At 30.5% G+C, this 17,216-nt stretch overlaps 2 protein-coding genes across 2 annotated transcripts; both read right to left on the bottom strand.

The window, feature by feature from the left end:
- Positions 1-1,066: 1,066 nt before the first annotated feature.
- LOC130826203 (protein GAST1-like) lies at positions 1,067-3,051 on the bottom strand. Its single transcript, XM_057691783.1, has 4 exons — positions 2,879-3,051; positions 2,426-2,482; positions 2,088-2,121; positions 1,067-1,561 (listed from the first exon to the last, which is right to left on the bottom strand). The coding sequence occupies exons 1-4, from the start codon at positions 2,960-2,962 to the stop codon at positions 1,380-1,382; spliced, it is 357 nt and encodes a 118-aa protein (XP_057547766.1). The 5' UTR covers positions 2,963-3,051; the 3' UTR covers positions 1,067-1,379.
- A 5,701-nt stretch (positions 3,052-8,752) lies between these two features.
- LOC130825750 (uncharacterized) lies at positions 8,753-16,990 on the bottom strand. The gene is made up of 9 exons (XM_057691142.1): positions 16,578-16,990; positions 14,264-14,659; positions 14,035-14,172; positions 13,854-13,954; positions 13,544-13,765; positions 12,318-12,812; positions 10,507-10,928; positions 9,338-9,431; positions 8,753-9,225 (listed from the first exon to the last, which is right to left on the bottom strand). The coding sequence occupies exons 1-9, from the start codon at positions 16,761-16,763 to the stop codon at positions 9,114-9,116; spliced, it is 2,166 nt and encodes a 721-aa protein (XP_057547125.1). The 5' UTR covers positions 16,764-16,990; the 3' UTR covers positions 8,753-9,113.
- Between the last annotated feature and the right edge of the window lie 226 nt (positions 16,991-17,216).

The following is a 17,216-nucleotide window of genomic DNA, read 5'->3' as shown; positions in this document are numbered from 1 at the left end:
TATACGAGTAACATAACTTTTATATTTCCTCCATTTTAATATTATGTTTTATTTTTATTTGAATAAATTTCTTTTATTTGTTTCTTTCAAAAAGAAAATTCTTTTATTTGTTTCACTCTCCATATATAGAAAGGTTTATGCACAATTTTATTTTAGTTAATGATTATAAACATATAAAATCTGAACTTTAAATATTTTATCATCAATATAAGAACTCTACATGAATTCACTTTATTTATTATATTACACTTTTATTAATATTTTATATTTAATAGAAGGACCTCTACTTATATATATGTAAAAAAACTGAAAAATAGAAATATAACAAAATATTAGGACAAAAGTAATATTTATCATTAGGAAGGAATAAATGAGTTATTAAATCCATATATAACATCATACAATTTAATAAAAGAATTGAAAAAATAACACATGGCGATATAGAAAGATTAATTTAATAGGATTAGAGCATGAGCAATGAGCTTACATATAATGAAAGAACAAAAGAAATAATAAGGGGACCCATATATTAAAAGGGGTTTGGTATGTATTCATTATTTGGAGTGTTTATGATAATTTACCATTGCACAATAGTTACCAAAATATGAGTAGGTCAAATTAAAAAATTAATAAAAAAATATGTGGCAAAAAAAGATAGGAGAGAGATTTTTAAGAAGGTATTTTGGTATACCATCCATTTTAGATGCTTTTATAATTGATTGTGTGCATGACAATTTATTTTTTTAAATCATACAATTTAATAATGAACTGTAAAATAACATATGATGATTTCTTAAAATTTTGCCAAATCATACAATTTAATAAGAGAACTATTAAAAAATATATTGCAATTACTTAGAGTTTTGCCAAATATAGAAGTATTAATCTAATAGGAATATAAATGATTGTGTGCATGACAATTTATTTTTCTAAACCATACAATTTAATAAAAAAACTGAAAAATAAAAATTTTCAATTTAGGAAAATATAATAGCATATGTTTATGTAACAATTTATTTAAAATTAAATTGAATAAATTAGAAAATATAACAACATATATTTATGCATGTCGATGCTAAAAAAACCGTGTAATGTACGGATTTCTCCACTAGTATTGTAATAAAGAGCTACATTTTGTATGACAAAGAGAAGAAAGTACATGAAAGAACATGGATAGACCAAAATAGTGGTGGAAAGAAAATGGAGTGAAAAAAATAATAGTAGAGCTAGTATAATATTAATTAATATCATTCCCTCGTTTTGAGTTTGCCCCATTTAAGAATTTTTTGTCAGAAAATTTTCGATTAAATAGGATCGACAATCTTAATGGGACGGATCGAGAGAGTATGTAGTTGGAGAATTTAGGGTATGTATAAAAATTAAGGGCACTTGGGACCTCCCCTTTTGGTCTTCCAATTGTTGTAGCAAGGACAAGATTGCTTATTGCCATAAGTACCAGCAGGCACACACAAACACTTTGCACAGCATTTGTTACAAAAAAACAAGCATGGTTTTCTGTATTGTGTATTTGAGCATCTATATTCACATCTTTCTCCGCATTCTGCTCCATCCAAACAAAGAACAACAATATAATTAATACATTAACAACGTGGATTTGTGACTTTTTTCAAATAGTCCGTAAATTCAGATAAAAGGTTTTTCGATCATATACACAATTTGAATTTACATGCGCAATTTAAAAATTAACATATTTTAATTCGGAATTTTTAGCTTAGTAGTTGAGGTTGATTCTCACTGTCTATACGATTGATTAATTTAAAAATTAACATATTTTAATTCAGATTTCCGAATTAGCTTAGTGGTTAAGGTTAATTCTCACTATCTATACGATTGATAATTTTTTTTCCTAGCAATTGCAGGGATTGATTTTCTACCCTGAATCAAAAATAAATTGAACCTATAAATTCGCCTATTAGGAGTTGAAATTTGAGTACGAAAATAGTTTTTTACGTAACCAATTATTTTTAATTTAATTTTTGTAGTTAAATGATAGATAATGCTAATAATGAATTACGAGACAAGAAAAATGCATGCATGAGACAATATATATAGAATTATAGATGTACCTTGTGGCTCGAGGCTGCCAGGGGTATAACCGTACTGCAATTTTATTAAACAAAACAAAATTTAATAATTAATATAATCTAAATTTTAAATAAATATAATTTGCTAGCTAGGATTTATAATTCATTATAATATAATTTTTCTTATTTTCTTTAATTTTCATTCACATAATTTTTTTTATCTATAATTACTAATTAGCAAACTCAGTAAAACTGAAAAGCGTATTGTTAACACTCTATAAATAATATTATTACCGTTTAACTAAAAAATAGTTAAAAAATAAAAAATATAGCAAATTGACTAAAACAGAACATTAACTAAAAAAAATACAGTATCTTACCGATGGTATAGTGTATGAAGCTAGTGGGGCTGGAACCGGAGGTTGAGCATGTCCTTTCTTCAAAAACAAAATCAAATTCATTAATTACCCACTTTTACAAAAATTTATAAAAGTTCTGAAGTAATTAATTAGGATAGGAACGTCATTCGTTTTGGACATATTTTTTTAATATTAATTAAACTATCTGCTTTAATACCATGTCAAAAAACTCAACCAAAAGTTTAAGCTGATAATTAAAATCTTAAGATTTATTAAATACCGTAACGATAAAAGATTAAAATCAAAACTTAAAGAGGTATGATCAACCCCGACACTCTTACCTATGCGCCTCCACCTATGATTATAGTTGAATATCCCATAAAAAGTGTATTTCTAACTCTATTAAATTATAGAAATTTATAATGTAGCAATTTAAATGAGACGAGAATTTACTAAATATAAAAGTATGCTTACATGCATATGGGTTGTTTCCGCAGGAGAAAAAGGGAGGGCAATAACAAAAAAGAAAATAAGAAACAAAAGCTTGATTGCTACCATTGTTAAAAAATGTAATGTATATAATGTAAGGTATACACCTTAAAAAAAGTTGTACAGAGAACCAGAGATAGAAAAGGGTTGGTGTTGGTGGTTATTAACCATGTTGATTGCTATTTATAGACAGTTGTGACAGGTATGCTTCCTTCCCTTTTCACTCTTTTTCATTTTATTTTATTGGTCAAGTGTGAAGACAAAACCTAATTAAATGTATATAAAAAAGGTTGATTAGAGGTGATAAAACAAAAATTAGACAGATTTTTTCACATTGGTTCTGATACTATGTTAAAATTTAACTCAACAAATAAATTTAGTTAAAGGTTTTCGTAATATGTTATATACTCTATTAGAAGTATTTATATTAATTGTTAGCTTTGTGATTAATTGTTATGCATGAGTGATTTTTCTTTTTTTTTTTTTTTTTTCTAGAACAGGAAGGGGCAATGAAAATTTAATATCCGTTTTTTTTTTTTGAAAGGAGAATTGAATATATGCTTTTACCTTAAAATAGTGGTACATGATTCAACTGAAACAAGATTTTATTCTCATATATGAGTAATTATTAGTTGTTAAGCAATGTCATTAATCTACGACTATGCACTCCCTTTGTCCTTTCAATTTGCACTCTTTATTTATTAGTTTATTCGACTAATTTTGCTCCATTTTCTTTTTTGTGATGATTGCACTCTCCTTTTTATCTCATTTATAAACTTTTTTCTCTTTATCTTAACCATTTATTTCTATCATCTATTTATTATTTGTCTTATTTTTCAATTTGATTTTCCTTTTTAATAATTTAAACAAAAAAAAGGGTGTTAAATAAGAGGTAAAGACACAAAATATGGTTCACCTTTAACCCTAATTACTAATCAAAGAATAACATAATAATTGTGTTGAGCATATCCTCCGCCTACAATCAAGAAATTAAACGATTCAAAAAGATCTTTATGACTTCATTCAATCAATTACGTACATGGGTAAGCAACAATATAATTAATACAATATACTAAATTAAATCAATTATTATGTTTAGCATGACAAAAGTTGACATCAAATAAAAATATTACTTTTCTTTAATTTTGAGTTAAAATTAAATTTAGTTTAATAAGAAATTAAATAATGGTTGTAAGATCAAGTCAACTACTACTATATATAATTCTCTCCCCAATAATCAAATTGGTATGTTTAATAAAAAAAGGATATACTTACTATAGTAACATCTACTGCCTTTGTCTTAAATGATTTGCCAGAAAAATAGATTTTTCTAAGAAAAAGGCAAATAATGGTAATAAATAAAGAGAGAGAATAAATTATATGGATGAAATTTAAAGAAAGTTAAAATGTATTAAATAGATGAGATTAAAAGGAAGTGGTGGGTCATAGTTTATATATAGAAATAATGCAAATTAAATAAGACGAACCAAAACGAAAAATGATGCAAATTAAATGAAAAGGAGGATGTATTCTATTAATTTGTTTATGATCAATATTTTAGAGCACTTTGTTTCCTTTCTTGCTATTATGCATTAGAATTTAACATTAGTTTTGTAGTTAAATGTTTGAAGATGAAATTATTGACGTCACTACTATAAGATTAATTTTTTGCGATATAGGATTTAGTGACATTAAAAAATGTTACTGATTTAAATTTTTAGTGTAATAATTATTGGTTTTTATTTTAATTTTTACTATAAAGTCATTTAATAACACTTTATTTGACATTTAGTGGGATATGTAATTGTTACTATAGTTTACAGTGACATTTATGAGCAATATCTCTAAATCCTATGTTGTAAAAAACATTAATATTTTTTTAATAATAATAAAGGATCTAATAAATATTACCAAATCCACTATATTATTAAAAATTTAAATCAGTGACATTTAAATTAAACATCACTAAATATATTCCAATATAATAAAAACATTATAGTGCATTGGTTTGTTCATGTGGAAGATGACTTGGATGACACGCTCAAAATAACATGAATTATAATTCATGACATGTAGAAGCATACCACAATAAATAAGAATAACCAAAGGAGAAATTAAAACTATAGTAGATGATCATATAGTAATACATAAATTAGACCAAAATATATGGACAAACAAAGTAAAATCTTTGTTGCCCACAATTTTTCAAATTGATTTATTTTGGTTTAAATAATCGACAAAGTAAATAAATTTCGTCTTTTAATTTGTTGACTTTCAATCATTTTTTTCTTTACATTTGTATCTTTTTATCACATTGATTTTTTTTTTACTAACTAATTTTTTGAAAATATTCGAAGTAATATAAATTAGAACAAGATGTAATTTGGCAAAATTATTCTTAAGTTTTCATCTATCCATATTAATATAAAACAATTTGACCAATAAAATAATATAAAATTAGGCTTGGAGATCAACAAGAGGGGGATCACATGCAATGTATAGATAACAAGTAGGGATTTATATTCCTCAATCAAAGGGATCACATGAGATAAGTTCTATGGAATTTACCAACGACATAATTCACATGCAATGATGCAATTTCAACCTATGTATAATCATCTACTTGATAGCCACGTACTACCATGTATTATTTATTCACATTTTTTTATATTTTTCAAATTAACTAAATAAATATTAATAATAATAACGATAGAGTCTTAATTCTGAAAGATTGAAGTCGACTATATAAACTAATATATTAGTTTCAATCTACATGGATTTTCATGTCCATTCATTTCCGACTATCAATCATCTCAATTTGTAAGTATATATAGATCCCTACATATTATTTTCCACTTATATCCTTCAAGTATATAGTAGGTTGAAGGAAGAGGAGAATTGAAATAGAATGATAATAAGAATTGAACCCAAGCCAAGACCACTTTTAAAAAATTATACATGATGCTCTATCTGAAACAAGACTCGATTTTCTATATTTTCTTAGAAGTCTCAATATAATTTAACTAAATGGGAACAAAATATAGTCCTTTTCTTCACGGGTTTACACCAAAAAAAAAATGGATTATTATATGAATGTTAGTATCATATACTAGCTTCATAAAGATTTGGTGGATTCAACAATTATGCATGTATTTTCATCCACAAAAAATAGCATTATAGAAGTATTATATAAGGATGTGCTTTTTTTTATTTTCATTTGAAGCATAAAAATTCTCCATCATATCAAATTGAAGAATTAAATTTTGCTTAACCAAAATAAATACGAATTATCATACAATAAAATAAAAGATCTAGAAAATTTAATATGGCGATTTTATAGAGTTTTGCCTAATGCAGCACTTTTATAGGCTAAAATGCGATTGTCTGATATTTCAAAAGATTTTATTATATTAATTATGTTTTTTAAGTATTAAAGGAAAGTTTTCAAAATAATTTTAATAGATCAAATCATATAATCATACAATACTATAAAAGAACAGAGAAATTATACTGGTTTTTATTAATTATGTTCACTATAATATGCAATTGCATCTTTTTTTAAAAATCTTATTTATACGCATCTCCATACTAACAAACTTCGTGCAATGCACGAGTTTGTATACTAGTTAATACATAAAACACATAATTAACGGTAAAGTTAAAGATAAATTTTACTATAATTTTATATTTAGGATATATTAATCTTTTTTCTAACAAATTACTACTCCCTTCATTCTTTTTTGTTTGTCCGTTTTATTTTTTGTACAGTTTTCAATAAAATTTCAAATCTTAATATCTCTAATACATATCATTAAAGTTATGAAATATGTATCATAAAAAGCTTTATTATATTAAGACGAATCTAACAAAATTATTCCTAAATATATTTTATCTTTGATATTATCTCTTATAAACTTTATTTAAATATCTCTCTCGTATAATAAAATATACTTGAAAAAAAAAGAATATCATAATTTAAGGGTGAGAATCTTGTATTTAATGCTTAAAATTTAAGTTTGGTGCAAAATTTATCATATTATTGTGTATACTTAATAATTTAACGTGATTTCTATGAATAGATTATGAAGATTTAACTAATGTGAGATGATAAGATAATTATGATCAATAATTGAAAATAAATTGGTGGTATAATTATGGCATTTATTTAGTACTTATTAGTAAGAAAGAATGAGATGTAACATCCAAATAACAAACTTTTGAAATTGGTGCATGTGACCTTGGATTTTTGAACCCTAAACGACACAAATGGCTTCCTTACTCCATGTTCTCCTCTTTTGCCAATGACATTTGGCCTTAAATCTTCTCGTTCAAGGGACCCACTAGCCAACATATGACATAGTTAACTCAAGCAATAGCAATGGTAATGGACAAATCAATTCGGAACACAAATTATTGGGAATTAGTCGGCTCAAGTTTAGATTCGGGTCTGCTTAAATTATAGTCTGTTTTGGGTTAAAATCTTGAAATATGTAATATATCAGATAAATGATTGTCAGAGTTAATTAGCGTATGTACTGAAACGAAACGAGTATTCAGCTCGTCTTAAACTAGTATATCAATTCATCTCTGAAAGTAGTATAGTATAACAAGTCTTATATGAGACTATGATATGAGTCCATACTCTATACTATCACTTTAAAGTGATCACTTTAAAGATTTTAAGTGATCACTTTAAAGTTATAAATTATTATTCTAAAATTATAAGTAATCAATTTAAGACATATTAGTGTGTCATCTACCCTATATATATTTCAAGTGGAATAATAATAGAACCATGTATAACGAGGTATGCGTTGCATCTATACTTGTTTTAGCCTAAAGAACTCTCGTGTAAGTATTCATGATTGAGTATATAACATATCATATGACTTTAATAATATGGTCAAATTTTTTGGTTTAGTTAGTTCCTTTTAAGACACATGCTTACTTCTTCGTACCCTTAACTCTGCTTCATTATTATGCAAAAATTAAAGTGATAGTTTTGTAATGTACCAATCTTTTTTTAAAAAAATTACATATTAATTAGTATTTTTTCATGTACATCTGCTCAAGATTTAATGTTATATACTTATATGCATGAAATCATAATCTAGAATATATTTATCGAAGTGGTCCAAAAATATATATTATTGATAAGTTAAAGTTACTTTCATGAGTCATGAGCGTGTCAAACATATACCATATATACTTGATCAAAATATACTCGTTAGTTTCGGCCATTTTGCCCCAGTTGTTTTGGCACGGAGATCGATGAAATGGGTAAAATAGGTTAAAATAGGAAATTTTATTTAAAAATAAAAATGAGATAAAATTATTTATACAAATTAAAATAGAAAATTAGACAAATTGAGTGAAACAGAGAATTACATGCAATGTTGGTTCACAAGCCTAAGAAAGGCAGAAAGCAGTGGCTGAAAGTGTTTGTATTCTATCCAAAATCTCGTGATACCTTTCAATCTTTTGTTTATTTCTTGTTGGTTGAGATTTGTATTCTTCTACTACGGATGGCGTAAGAGTTAGATATTGGAAACAAAAACAAAAAATATATTTCTTAGGTCTTAGAACACAAAAACTAAAACTATAATCGTTGTTATCTAATTTACTATAATTTTTACGAAAAGATTTTTTATTAGAAAGGTCAATAACATAAACAGAATATAGCAAATTGAATAAAATAGATACTAAACAGTGTTAACGGTTACTTATGAATTACTCTACATTAAAAGTTGTGAATATAACTCAAAATTGCTTATTTTCATGATCATTGGATTTGAATTTAAAATTATTAATGTTGTATAAATTTCTTAACTTACTTTTAGAAATTAGATCTGATTTGAATTTTAACATAATCGTTCATTTATCAATCACTTCGCAATTAAAATTGTAAATTTTAGTTGCATATAATACAACAAAGGCTCAAACTAACATTACTTCTCACTTCTCAGAATCTCAGGTCATTTCATATAACAAAATCGAAAGCTACAAAATTGATTCACGAATGTCCATCCCAACTTCTCAAACCATGCACTATGGAAAACTAGCTTTGAGGCCGTGCTTGTATAGTTTGCAGGAGAAGATGAGCGTCCCCAAGGACAAAGTCGAAGGCTGGAGGAAAACTCAATGTTACGCGCAAAATCCTGCAGAACACTGCTTCAATGGCCATGTGACATTACAGGATCCCGAATATTCCCAATGGTGGTCATTGCATATTGGCTAGAACTGCATTGTAGCAAATGTACCAATAATCTTTGTATGGTATGGACATCCAAGGCATTTTCGGAGAATTCTCTGAACACCGCGTCGTAGATATACTGCAAAAGGCACAAGTACAGTGAGAATACATTCTTCTGTTGCAGAAAGAAATCTGAAAAGAAAATGGCCAGAAGAGAAACGAGTCAATAAATGAAAATTATGTTGACAGACCTTTTTCCTGTGAGAATGCCTGACATAGCAGACCGCAAAGTTTGTAAATAAAATCCACTGTAGATATTCTTGTAGTGAGGAAAGACTACTTGTCCTGAAAATTTGGAGACTCGACTTTAGTTAAAGATCTTGAGGTAACCGAACACCAAAAATTCTACCTTCAAAGCAACGATTAGGAGTTTGCAAACATCAATCGAGCGAGAGCACAAGTTGCACGATGCGAGCATTTGTATTGTATTCAGATTGTTATTTTACAGAGAGATACCAGTAAGTGACTAAACCCTATCATCTCGATTGCCTACCTGGACCCGTTATTAACCAAATTTTCACATTCCAATTACATAAGCCTACCAAAAGCTCATACAAATCCGGAAGTAGTCTTGACTCATAAATATTCTCAAATTTCAGTTTCAATTTCAGTTTCAGTTGCCAGCAAAGAAGCCAAACATTTTAGACAAACTAAATTTCTAATCCAGGCTGCTTCTCCCCATAGAGTCCTATAAAATTCAATGATTTGCATCCAACGTTATTGTACTTATATTACTGCCAAGTTTACAAAGTCATTCCATCTAAACACCATGATATCATTCTAACGCACAGATGCTGAGTTCTAACATTTGCTTACTGCAGCCTTGGATACTAGTTGGCAGATCCTATTTATTCAAGTGGCAATCAATGTAACATAATTCGCCAGCTAATTCACTTTTTGAATTCACCATATGCTCGAAATGGATTAAGCCCCAAACAAACCATTATATGCTTTTTTCGATTCGTGAGGAGATTAGTGAATATATGACAATAATTGACTCTTTGAGTTATAAAAAAACTCTTGAGATGTCTAAAGTAACGATTAAGAAACCATGGGCATTAAATTTAGACAAAAACATTCAAGCCGTCAAGCCAATAACCGCTGCCTGAAAGTGGCCTTAGAACGCCACCCCCTCCCCTCCCCCCGCCGCCTCAAAAAAAAAAAAAAAACTCACACACACACAAAAGGACAAATCATGTTGAGGATTACCCCATTTGCTATACAGTAATGTTATGAAAAAGGTGAACAATATTCAAGAGATAAGTAAAACACACCAACAATAAGAACAGATCAAAACAAACTATCCAATACTAATATAACCATGGAAAAATAAAGTTCAGCAGTCAGCGGAAGTCCTCACCTAAGGTGAAAATATTGCTGCAAAGAAGTGAAAGCAGAGGCAGAGACTGCATGGAATTCACATGATTGCCTTGAGGCATACTCTTGCTTGGTGGCATGGATACGGTAAAAGACCCATCAACCAAAGAAGCACTCTGGTAGTGAATTGTATCAAACCAGATTCCTGAAGGGAATCTCTTTGACCTCAATAGCCAGATTAGGATTTGACTGTAAGGTGTACTGTGAATAAAATATATAATGATCTCTATCAATGTAAGAGAGAAGATGATTGTTAAGTTTACAATTGCAAAGAATATATAGAAGACAGATGTAGTTGGCAGCAGTAGCAACAGCGGCGTGAACATTAGAGATCCAACAACATGTTGCTCCACACTGTATTCATAGCTATCTAACCTCTGACGAAGTGGATTCCACTTGCGACCCCTGCCAATCACTAGTTAATAAGAAAACTACAAATCAACAAAACCAATACAACAAAATATATTTCACTATTTCCTAAAGATCTCCAGGATATCCTAACATGATGAAGAGAACATTAGCTTTGAACCACTAAATAAACAATGCTATGCTCATCAAAAAAAGGCCAAATTATCAATCAACACACACACACACACACACATATATGCCGAAAATGGTTATACGAATCCAAATGACATAGAACCTAAAAGAAGGGCATGATAACAGTTTTACAAATGGATACGTTGAAGAAGTTGATTAGGAAAGCAATACATAAATTCCCATTTAAGATGGTCTCACCATTTACCAGTTCTAAATTGACGTAAATAGACCAACTAAACTAATTAAATCATTCACTTTCATACATAAAATACTTACTTTTCAAATTTGAACTTCTTGTATGAGACCATTTCATGATTCGACCGGTCCATGCTAGACTCGCTCAAAGCAAGAAGGATAAGGATTCAACTTGCACAAACATGAAGAATTGTATCACACCTACGGCTAACAACATTCTAAACAAAGGATGGTATGGTAGTGAAAAAGGACACAACGTTGAAGAATGAGGAAGTAACAGCAGTAATTAAGAAAAAGAAAGTGTGTTATTTGGCTTTAAAAAGATGTAGGAGTGAAAAATAAAACACAAAATACAAGCCAAAACCACGACAAAACATCAAGCAAAATTAAATTTGTACGGAGAGATATACAACTTGAACTACAAAAGAACAGGTAAGGGATCTTTATAGAAATGCCAAAACGAAATAAGTGGTTAAAGAGGATCTTAGTAGGGTGAAATGTGTCAAGAATAAGATTTCATTCAATATAGAATGATAATGTGATAAATTGGGTCAGAGGATCCAACCTTCCTAGGGCATTATCGACATTTCACTATTAATTAGTCTAGGTGTTTCGTTAGTTAGATTAGTTGTTATTTTGTAGTTTTCTTCCGGGGCTTAGGCTATATAAAGAGCCACCCTTGTAATAATCATTAGTCTTTCTGGGAGTCATTGGACAGACTCGAATTGTCCATTATTGTGTGTTCACTATCCAGTCTTGGATCGGGACTAGGCCGGTGTGTTACAGATAAGCTCCCCAATGTTTCCACCTTTCACATGCTTTCTCAATGGTTGTTTTGGCAATAGGCACTTCGCAAATAAAAAGAAGGTTGAATACATCTTAAACTCCAGAATTTCAAACAAAGATTGATCCTACCCTGGTTCATGGTTTCATTTTTGAAGGATGTATATAAGTTATAACGGCATCAAAACATTGAGAATAAACATCCTATTAATCTGTAAGTTCCACAAATAGTTGTGACAAGACTTTTCAAAACTATAAATACATGAAGTAATTTACCTGAAAAGGCGCCATAAAGCTGTCAATGCTTGAATCTGAAGTGAATACAAGAGAGAGATCAGGTAATGGAGTGTTGAAACAAGGAACGCTGCTAATGCAATCATATCCGTGATAAATGCCACAGGAATAGTCAAGCCAAGAAGGATCCCCGACAAAGTCACGACCTTAATAACATAAGAAAAGATGTCTGCAGCAGAAAACCACAAGGTACACCAGATCTGAATAGCATTAAGTGAAATAATGCCCAAAACCCTTGCAAGTTCTGTGTTTAGCTTAAAACCAGCAGGTACTCCCATCAACCATACACACCCAGTCCTCAAAACATCATCAACAAAGTGAATAGCAAAAGTTGAAAACCATTTATGAACAGCTTCTGCATGAAATAGCAATGCAAATCCAACCAGATTCCCCAAAAATACATCAATGACCGCAGCAGTCCACAACGAATGCCTTTGTAACCTAGCTTTCTCCGCATATTCAACACATGCTTGAGACCTTGGAATTCAAGAAGTCAAAGATTGTTAGAAAAGAGAATAAGTATATCATATCCTACCCTGGATGTCTCAGCAACCTCTCATGAGGATCCCATAGATGCCACAAAATAAGTTGCAGTATTGAAAATTTAAACACATGGACATACAGAAAAAGAAATGGGAGGGGCACATTACAAAGACTTGAGATCAAGGATTTGGGATCTGGTTCGCGCAAAAAAGTAAATTCAACTTTTAACCAAAACCACATTGCGCCCAGGTTGGTTAGTCCCAATCAGGACCTGGCCATGGCCAGAACCAGCACAGAACTAGATGGGCTTTGATATACCAGACTCGAGAAATTTGGCTCACAGCATGGAACCTCATGTTACATGGAACCAGGGAAGAGATAAAAGGAGATTTTTTTAATTCAATGCATCACAGATATAAAGGAAAAAATTTCAGGGCAAAATTGACGTCTTCATTCAATTTTGTGTAGCGACTTCACCATAATTAACAAATCATTACTAATACCAGATCTCTAGTAACTTGAGAAAAAAATTTTAAAATGTTCCAAATTGAAGCACAACTCAAAGTCCGAAAATTTCCATTACAAAACACTACATAACAAAAAAATCTTCTGGAACTCACAAACTACAGAAGATACGGAAGTACTAAAGCTAGCCCAGATACAGAATCTCAATTTACCAGTAAAACATATCAATTAAAAAAAATCAAATACTATACATTGCTAACCTATGGTCAGGATCACCAAGCAAGATTGGCCAATAAAGAATCTGGTGGCATCGAACTTGTATATTTTTCCATGTATAGCTGAAAGTTTTAGCTAACACAGTACACATCCAAAACCTTGAACCACGTCCAGCAAGCTTGTTGAATAACTGAAGAACTGTATACAGAAATGTGGAAAAGGTGGCCACAGCAGCTGCCCAAAATCTCCTAATGAAGTTGAAAAACCTACAGTATATTTAGCTGATCAACAAAAAATAGAACACAAGTAACAGAGATAATGGAAACACAACAAAAAGAACCAGATAAAGTTTACATGTATAGCAGTGACTTCCGGGAAGAAATCTGGAGTCCCAGATCTTTGCAAAAGTACAAATTTGTAGCAGCAGAACAATTAATTGCCAGAATAACTGAGTCCTGTATTTAGGGGGTAATCACATCTTGTACTTAGCAATTAGCTGATATATTCTAATGAAACAAAAGCTCACAGATCTTACCAAATCTATAAGCTGAGGTTTCTGATAGAGTTCATCAACCCACTTGGGTCTTTTAAGGGAACCTTTTGTGAGTTTCGAACTACAAAAGTTTGTTGCAAAATGATGACTGCCATATCTAGGAGTTTCACAAATTATAACCTGACAACTTTAAGAACTAAAAATAAATGACACTAGCAAATAATATCCATCATATGAAGTAAGCAACAGAAGATGGGAAAGACTTACATACGTGGAGTTCAGCCTGAGGCACTAGTTTTCCGTTCAAATGGAGATGATCCAATATGGGAAACCAGCCTATATCAATTGAAGAGAAACTGCAAGCATCATGCACAAGGTGGATCCAAGTCAAGCTGCAAAGAGAAGCATGTTTGTATCGCTTTAACAAACCATCATGATCAAGGCACCCACAGCTTAACTTTTTGGGATTTTTAAGAGAAGATTGTTGTCCGTTGAGCACAGAGCCTTCAGCATGCTTAGAGAAGTGTAAATTGTGATCATGGTTAACCATATCCAGATTGTGTGGATCCATATTCTCAAATGGCAGTACACAACAACCAACAACAGTCAAACTAGACTTATCCTGTAATGTGACAGGCATTCTTCTATTTGCACAATCCAATGCTTCCTGTTTGTTCAGTCCAGGATTATAAATAAATAAATTGCGGCTTTCATAATGAGCAACATCATCAAAATTGCAAAAAAAAAAAAAAAAAACCCTTAGCTATTTTAAACTTAAACATAGAGTGTAACATCTAAAAAAAATAAAAACACCCAAGGGGAAGGAGTTGACCTCATTAGTAGTAAAGTAATAATCTTTTACGGAAAATGTATAAACGATCACCTTATATAGACCGAAATTTGTGCATAACCACTTTATATATGTATCTCTGTACACAACCATATTATATGACACTTTGTGAGCCACCAAGTTGCAACAGTTTGGGACACTATTTTTGTTTGAAGGAGATTAAATGTTAGGTGGGCTCACAACTTAACAATCCAATTTCCATTAAATTTCTAAAAACATTAATACATAAAGTGGAGTCCATAATTTAACAAATACAACTCCCTGTAGTATTAAGTAGTAGAAATTCACAAGGAAAATACAATAAAAGATGGAGGTTCATAAAAATAATGTGACATGAAGTGGTTGTTTGCAAAAAAATATTATATGAGGCAGGTTTTTTACAAGTTTGGGTACTTATAAGGTGGTTGTTTGCAATTTTTCCTTTTTAAGAACAATGAATTACATTTTTACAGACAGAATTGGACACTATGTCAATGACATTCACCAGCAAGCATATGTAAACCTATCCTTCCTGCCTCTATAAAACCGTCAAAAACAAAGACATGAGAAATAGGGACCCAAACCCAATGTAAGCCTAATCCTAAGCGTTGACATAAACACTAGCTAATCTGAAGCGCCAAATTATGTGCCACTTCACCACAACTCCATTAGTAACCAGTGACGAAGGTTCATAGGGGCCTGGGGAGGCCCGACCCTCGCGCCAAGCATGCCGCCTAATCTGGTCCCCTTACTACTTTATAAATATGTTAGTATATTACAAAGGGCTAATTAAATAGCACAGTAATGTTTATTGGTCAAAATAGTAATTAATGACAATGAAACTTGAGATATATGTTTCAAATCTTCATACAAGCTATAAATGTAACATGTTGTAATAAATATTAAAACCAACAATATTACGTACTAACAACTTTAATTTGCTATTATAAATTATTTTGCTATTGTATCGATCATTTGACTATTGCCCCCCTACTTTGGATTCCTGGCTTCACCCCTTTTTGCATCCACGACAATTATGTTGGATGAATTTCAAAAGTCCATCATTCATACAATCCTGTAGCTGTAAGGCAGATGGTTTAAAATCCAAAGCACACAAATATTTACCATTCCATTAAATATTTCAACACTAATGAAACCCCGCGCATAATTTAAACTCGGAGGAGAACAAGATTGATTAACTAAAATCCAGCATCACTCCTCATCATTCAGTGACCTAATAAGAGTCCATAGGGCGTAGATTCAAAAACACATCACATGATCCTAAACACGAGTCATGAAAAACGTGTCATTTTATTCACTAATCAAATGCAAATTGAACCTAAAATCTATCGTTCTGCAGCTTATGCTTGCACAGCGATTCCTTAGACAGCAGCAGAAGATCAGAAACTTATTATTATAGAAATTCGCCTTCTTATTCATTCGTTCTTTCCTCATCGTATTTCTCATTCCACCAATTTCTCCAAACAGGTCACACTCACACTAAAAAATGCAGCGTCACGGAACAAAAGCCTTATATACAGATAAACTTACAAAAATTGTATAGAACGAACACAAATCCAATTAACTTAATCCCTGGACATTATTGCAAAATTATTCCAAACATCAACAAGATTTAACTAGAATTGAATCAAAAAATAAAATCCTCACAAAGCATCACATAAAAATTGATACACATAATAATTAACTAGATAAAAAATTAACCAAAAAAGTAATAAGATATGGAAGCAAAGCTAACCTGAATGGAGGAATCAGAGGTACGAAGAGAAAGAAAGTCATCAGAATAAGCGAAAGCTACTACAACATCAAGAGAAGATGATGACGAAGAGATAAACCATCCAAATAACAAAAGATTGCATGAAGATTTGGCTTGTTGCGAAGATAAAAGTTCCTTAGGCCACCAAACCCTACATTTTACACTCATTTTTTCTCCAAATTTTCAAAATCGAACATTCATTCTTCAACGAATCAGGAGTAATCTTGTAATTAGTAAACAATCGAGTAGTAGAATCTAAGAAAATGCGGTGATTTTACTGCAATTTGTTGTTTCAATCATGTTGATGGAGTAGTAGACTACAGCGATTTGCAAATATAGATTTTGGATAATTATGGATCCGTCTTTAGGGAATAAAGGATTTCGGGCCGAGGATCTGATATTCGGGTTATTTCGTTATTCTTTGGATTTTTTATAACCGATTTCTCTAGTCATTTGATTTTGGGAAAAGTGTGAAAAATTACTTAATAATAAATATTTTTTTCAAAAAATATCTAATAAAAAAATGTTTTGTGAAAAAATACCAAATAAAATTTATTCTTTTTCAGAGAGTACCTTTTAACTTTTTCCTTCAGTTGACCGTTAAATATAACGATCGGCTGG

Source organism: Amaranthus tricolor, chromosome 10, assembly GCF_026212465.1.
Source record: "Amaranthus tricolor cultivar Red isolate AtriRed21 chromosome 10, ASM2621246v1, whole genome shotgun sequence".
NCBI lineage: Eukaryota > Viridiplantae > Streptophyta > Magnoliopsida > Caryophyllales > Amaranthaceae > Amaranthus > Amaranthus tricolor.
Note: the sequence above shows the minus strand (reverse complement) of the source record. Positions and strands in the feature narration are given on the sequence as shown.